We start from the raw sequence: 6,907 nt of genomic DNA on the forward strand, positions 1-6,907 counted from the left end.
GGGAGCAGCCACTGCACTCCAGTCTGGGCAATCAAGTGAGACTCCAATTCAAACTCAAAAAAAAAAAAAAAAAAAGAAAATCTGCAAGCTGTGGACTCTATACTGACAAATGAATTGATCAATTCATAGTCTAGACACAAAACTATGCAAGATATTGCAAGAGATGGCAGAAAAAACCACAAGCCACTGTGCCTGCTCTAGTGGTGCTTATAATCTAATAGAAGAAAAAGGATGTGGAGATAAGATAATGGGAAAATGTTTGCTATAAGGAACTGAAATACTAAGTCCAGGCCTCATGGAATAGAGATCTGGTCTAGATACAAGAGTAGGTAAAGACTAAAATAGCTGGAGAAGGAATGAGAAGCAAAAGGAATAAACACAGATAGGATGAGGTAGACATAAGAAGTACTTCAAAGGAAAAAATCAAGAAATTCCTGTGACCCATCAGATATGCAGGGCCAGGAGTGGAGGCTCACATGTGTAATCCCAGTACTTTGAGAGGACGAGGTGGCAGGATTGCTTGAGCCCAGGAGTTCAAGACCAGCCTTGGCAACAAAGCAAGACCTTGTGTCTACAAAAAAAAAAAATTCAAAATTAGCCAGGCATGGTGGCATGCACCTGTAGTCTTAACTACTTGGGAGGCTGAGACTGGAGGATCACTTGAGCCCAGAAGTTGGAGACTATACTGAGCCATCAATGCACTACTGCACTCAAGCCTGGGCAATACAGTGAGACCCTGTCTCTAAAAAAATAAAAGATATAGGTCAGGGTGGAAAGAAAGGAATTTTACACCCAAGATAATTGAAAGAAAGCTCTTGTTTCTGACAGACACCAAGGTGGCATCAAGAACAAGTAGATAATGGAATAATATGAGTATAATAATTCAACAGCTTGTGCATGTTGAATTTATGGTGACAAACTAGATAAAAATAAGCAATAATCTATTATTAAGAAGGTAGGCCTGGTGTGGTGACTCACACCTATAATCCCAGCACTTTGAGAGGCTGAGGCGGGAGAATCACTTGAGCCCAGGAGTTTGAGACCAATCTGGGCAACATAGTGAGACCTTGTCTCTAGAAAAAAATCCTAAAACAGTTAGCCGGACATGGTGGCATGTGCCTGTAGTCCCAGACTGAGGTGGAAAGATCACCTGAGCCCAGAAGTTCTAGGCTGCAATGAGCCGTGAGTATGCCACTGCACTCTAGCCTGGGCAATAGAGTGAGACTCTGACTCAAAAAAAAAAAAAGTAGCCGGGCTCAATGGCTCAGCCTGTAATCCCACGCCTTTGGGAGGCTGAGGTGAGTGGATTGCCTGAGCCCGCAGGTTCGAGACCCGCCTGGGCAGCAAGACCTCATCTCTACAATAAATCAAAAAATCAGCTGAGCGTGGTAGCGCATGCCTGTAATTTCGGCTACTCGGAAGACTGAGGTGGAAGAATTGCCGGAGCCCAGCAGGCGAGGCTGCGGTGGCCGGGAGCGGCCACTGCACTCCAGTCTGGGCGACAGAGTGAGACTCCAACTCAAAAAAAAAAAAAAAAAAGTAGTATGTTCCAGACACTGTGTTAAAAGCCAGCCATCAGTCATATATACATCTCACATGGATATTTATCATTTACCTTCACAACCACCCTATGACATAAACATTATCTTTTCCCTCATTTTACAAAGACGTGAACAAAAATCCAGATTAATACATTACCTAAAATCATAAAAAGTGACAGCATTAGTGTTTGATCCAGGATGTCTGACTCTAAAGACCACGCATAAATTCTATAGTCAGCCATGAATAGACTATTTTTTTACTCTTCCACAATAGTATCTTAGAAATAAAAAAGCTACTGAGTCTCATACAAACATCCAAAAATATACTGAGCACTTACTATGTGTCAGTCATTTTTCAAAGTGTTTGGTACACAGATGCCACTAAAACAAATATAATCTTTACCTTCATGGAACTGAAATCTGTATGGAAACAACTGACACTAAACTAAAACCACCATAAAAGCATAATTATAAATTATATATATCCAAAACTTAACTCCGGGTTCTTCTCCATATTTGCTCCCGTAGTTGCACGCTTATTTACTCCTGTGAGAATGCCCTGAAGGCACTTTCTTTTTTCTGAGTCGGAGTCTCACTCTGTCACCAGGCTGGAGTGCAATGGCATGCTCACGGCTCCTGCAGCCTCGACCTACTGAACTCAGGCGATCCTTCCACCTCAGCCTTCCAAGTAGCTGGAACCACAGGCACACACCACCACACCTGGCTAATTTTTTGATTTATTGTAGAGATGAAGTCTCATCAAGTTGCCCAGGCTGGTCTTGAACCCCTAGGCTCAGGCAATCCTCTCACCTCCACCTCCCAAAGTGCTGGGATTACAGGCATGAGCCACCGTGCCTGGCTGGCATTTTCCACACTCCCACATCACTGGCCCCCATATCCAGACAATCATCAGTTTCCTTCCATTCTACCTCCTAAACATGCCTCAAAAACAAGCACATCTAGGGCCATCATCCTAATCCAGCTTCCTCACCTGACCTACCCTAAAAGTCACCCAAGTGGCCCCCTCACTTGCACTTTTGCCCTCCAAGCCATCCTCCACGCCTATGCTACAGTGATATCTTAAAAATATAAACCCCAGCTTGGCACTCCAAAGCTTACCCTCTTTCTATAGCTTACTATTGCACTTAGCATAAAATCTAGAATCTAACCGGGCATGGTGGTGTGCCTGCAGTTCCAGTTACTTGAAAGGCTGAAGCAGAAGGATCGCCTGAGCCCAGCAGGTCGAAGCTGTGGGGGCTGTGATCATCCCACTGCACTCCAGCCTGAGTGAAAGTGAGACTCCTACTAAAAAAAAAAAAATCTAGAATCTTCTACATGGCCTTCAAGACCTCACATGATCTGACCTGGTGAGTGTAGAACCAAGCTGGAAAACTGCGACAAGGAGAAAGTGATTGACAGAGAAAGTTCAGAACAACAAAGGTGGAAATATGCCACAGAGTTTGATAATAAAGGTATACATTGGTGGGCTGTGTAGGGGAGCAGGAATGGAGGCCACTGAATAAGGAATTGCAGGAGTGATGGGAGGAGAAAACAGAGTGGCCAATGAAAGCATTTGTTTCAAAAATTCGGTAACAGTAGAAGTTCAGGGTATTTTTTGTCTTTTGAGTTGGGTCTCACTCTGTTGCCCAGGCTGGAGTATGGTGGCATGATCACAGTTCAACACAGCCTTAACCTCCTGGACTCAGGAGCTCCTCCAACTTCAGCCTCCCAAATAGCTAGGACTCCAAGCACATACCACCATGCCTGACTATTTTTTTTTTTTTAATTTCTGTGGAGACGAGGTCTCACTATGTTGCCCAGGCTGGTCTTGAACTCCTGGACTCAAGCAGTCCTCTCGCCTCAGCCTCCCGAAGAGCTGAGATTACAGGAGTGAGTCACGGCACCCAATCAGGATTTTTAACAGCTGAAATATATAAAATGGGAGAAAAGGAAGCAAGGCGGCTGACAGAAAACCCCCTGGAAAGGTGGGTAAGATGGGGTCAGAAGCAGATGTGAAATGGTCATTTTCTCAGGGACCTAAGCAGGTAGCCATGAACACAGACAGAGTCACATACCAGGGCGTCACACTCGGTGCAGTTCTGGAACTCTGATTTCATTCTTTTGGCTACGTCGGTTGCGGGAACACCTTCTGAAGGGAGATAGGCCCGGCAGTAGGGACAGGTCCACTTATTGTTCTTGAGACTGGTCGCAATACAGGAGCGGCAGAATCTACCCGAAACAAACCAAGGGTATGTCACTTTTCTTGGAAGGTATGAAGGAGCCACCACCGTGCGTTCATTTGTGTAAATTGCAGTGTATTAACACCTGGTACACAATGAGCCGTACCACTCAATCCTACACTTCCCAAGAATCGCTTCCCTTTCCAGCAAGACATGCACTTACACGCATTTAAACAAAAGTCAGACTACAAAGTGGGAAAAAAATAGCATTCCTATCAACCAAAATAAAACTACAATTCAAAGAATAGCTATTGTTCTTTCTTTTTCCTTAACCCTGAAATTCTACCTTAAATTTTCTTTTAGCAAAATAGTTTTTGCTTTGTGAGGTTTTGTGGGTTAGATAAGAAAATAGCAGGAAGTCGAGGAAGTAAAAATGCCTGACACATTATAAGTATTTGTACAGTAACTTTTTTCAACCAGGTGCAATGGCTCACGCCTGTAATCCCAGCACTTTAGCAGGCAGAGGCGAGAGGATTGCCTGAGTCCGGGGATTCGAGACTAGCCTGGGCAACTTGGTGAGACCTCGTCTCTACAATAAAAAATGAAAAAATTAGCCGGGCGTGGTAGCATGCGCCTGTAGCTCTGGTTACTTGGAAGGCTGAGGCGGAAGAATGGCCTGAGCCCAGTAGGTCGACGCGGGGTGGCTATGAGCATGCCACTGCACTCCAGCCTGAATGACAGAGTGAGACACTAACTCAAAAAATAAAAAAAGAAGAAAAAATTTAAAAAGTTAGCCGGGCATGGTGGCGTACGCTTGTGGTTTCAGTTGCTTGGAAGGCTGAGGCAGAAGGAACACCTGAGCCCAGCAGGTCGAGGCTGCTGTGGCCATGAGCATACCACTGCACTCCAGTCTGGGTGACTGAGTGAAACCCCTACTCAAAAAAACAGAACAAAACAAATAATAACTTTCTTCTTCCTCTCTCTCCTTTTGAGAGCCAGAATCTTGTTATGGTGCTCAGGCTGGACTTAAATTCCTGGGCTCAAGTGGACCCATCACCACAGCCTCAGGAGTAGGTAGAAGGACTACAGGAGTATGCGCAATGCACTGTATAAAATAATTTTAAAGTCATTCACAGATACAGAAAATGATCTAATCAAAGCTACAGCTATTAGGAATGTCCCCCAAGTCAAGAAATACATCCTCTGGTGTATTTAAAGATGATTGCAACAAAATCTTAATATCATAACAGCATTCACCAAAAATCTTGATCTAGGCTGGCTGTGATGGCTCATGCCTGTAATATCAGCACTTTGGGAAGCCAAGGCAAGAGGATTGCCTGAGCCCAGGGGTTCGAGACCAGCCTGGGCAACTTGGTGAGACCTCATCTCTATAATAAATCAAGAAAAATTAGCCAGGCGTGGTGGCGCACGACACCTGTAGTTCCAGCTACTTGGAAGGCTGAGGCAGAAGGATTGCCTGAGCCCGGCAGGTCGAGGCTGCAGTGGCCGTGAGCATGCCACTGGGCGACAGAGTGAGATTCCAACTCAAAAAAAAAAAAATCTTGATCTATTTCTAAGAGTTGTTCAAGAACAGCTAAGTGTACACACAAGTAAAAATGAATATTTAGACAAGTTGCACATATGAACATGACTTGTTACCTCTTAAACTACTCAGCATATATCTATTTGAGAGTGTTAGTACATGTCAAAAGTTAGGCTTTTAAAAATTTTTTTTGTAAGTTGGAGTCTCACTCTGTCACTTAGGCTAGAGTGCAGTGACATGATCACGGCTCACCATAGCCTCGACTTTCTGGGCTCAGGCAATCCTTCTGCCTCAGTCTCCCAAGTTACTGGGACTATAGGCACATGCCACTTCATCTGGCTAATTTTTTTATTTTTGTAGAGACAAGGTCTTTCTATGCTCCCTAAGCTGGTCTTGAATTCCTGAGCTCAAGTGATCTTCTCTTGCCTCAGTCTCCCAAAGTGCTGGGATTACAGGTGTGAGCCATCGTGCCCATCCAACAGTTAGGTTTTTTTAAAACTTAAGTATACATACATAATAAAAAGTTCATATAAGCATAGAGTTCAATGAAATTTCGCAGACTACACACACCCATATAATCAGTATCCATAACAAAAAACAGTATGATCAGTCTCCAGAATCTTCTCTCCTCTTTCTTTCCAGGTATATATAACCCCTCCAAGGTAATCACTGACTTCTTTTTTTTTCAATTTGATGTATTTCAGTATGTAAAATGTTATACTTACAAAATGTACCCATCTACAGACCACAGCTCTCTCATACCTGCTTATATCATTACTATTGGTGGCTATAACCACTGACCTTCTAACAGCAAAGAGTAGTTTTGTCTGTTTCTGTACTTTCTATAAATTGGTACAGATTCTTTGTGTTTGCCTTCTTTACCGCAATATTATGGTCAAGAGATTCATCAGTACTACTGTGTATAACTGAGATTGTCTATTCTAATTTTGTAAAGTCTGTTATATGAACACACCAAAATGTATTTACTATTCTATTGTTAACTGGCATTTGAGTAGTCTTTAAATGCTTTCTAATGATAAAACTTTAGTAATGGACAAGCACAGCTTTTTGAAACATATTATAGGAGTCACGACTGATTCTAACAGCATCCTCCTCTGTATCAATTACAGGCACACAGAGCATGCACATTTCTGTACAGCGCTTGAAGCATCTGCTTGAAGGCTATGCCCAGCCAGCAGTCCTTATTCCCTTTTCTTGTAATAGCATCCTATTCGCATTCTGCAGGGACTCCATCTCTTATGTCACATGCAATCCGTGGGACCACAGCCAAGGTGCCTACCATTCCTGCTGAAGGTTGGAGGATCACTTGAGCCCAGGTATTTGAGTCCAGTCTGGGCACCATAGCAAGATCCTAGCTCTCAAAAATCAAAAGAGAGAGAGAGCGAGAGAGAAGACAGAAAGAGCACCCAGTACAGGCCAAGCTAAATAGACCCTCTCTTTCAACGCTGAATATTGAACAGAGTGACATAATGACTGATTCAGCAGCAACTAGAAGGGACTGTCCTACTCTAGACTTAAAAGCCTAGATATGAGTCGGGCTCGGTGGCTCAGCCTGTAATCCCGTGCTTTGGGAGGCTGAGGTGAGTGGATTGCCTGAGCTCGCAGGTTCGAGACCCGCCTGG

At 43.7% G+C, this 6,907-nt stretch overlaps 1 protein-coding gene across 1 annotated transcript in view; it reads right to left on the reverse strand.

Annotated features, from left to right (window-relative positions):
* The window catches only part of RNF125 (ring finger protein 125), a 33,544-nt gene extending 27,520 nt beyond the window's left edge, over positions 1 to 6,024 (reverse strand). The window contains exons 1-2 of the mRNA XM_021706645.1: positions 5,990 to 6,024; positions 3,617 to 3,770 (exon numbers count right to left, since the gene is read on the reverse strand). Coding sequence (XP_021562320.1) covers positions 3,617 to 3,770; positions 5,990 to 6,024 — 189 coding nt within the window. The remainder of the gene's footprint in view (positions 1 to 3,616; positions 3,771 to 5,989) is intronic.
* Between the last annotated feature and the right edge of the window lie 883 nt (positions 6,025 to 6,907).

The sequence above is a fragment of the Carlito syrichta genome, unplaced genomic scaffold, assembly GCF_000164805.1.
Source record: "Carlito syrichta isolate Samal-C Ts95f unplaced genomic scaffold, Tarsius_syrichta-2.0.1 Scaffold315831, whole genome shotgun sequence".
Classification (NCBI taxonomy): Eukaryota; Metazoa; Chordata; class Mammalia; order Primates; family Tarsiidae; genus Carlito; species Carlito syrichta.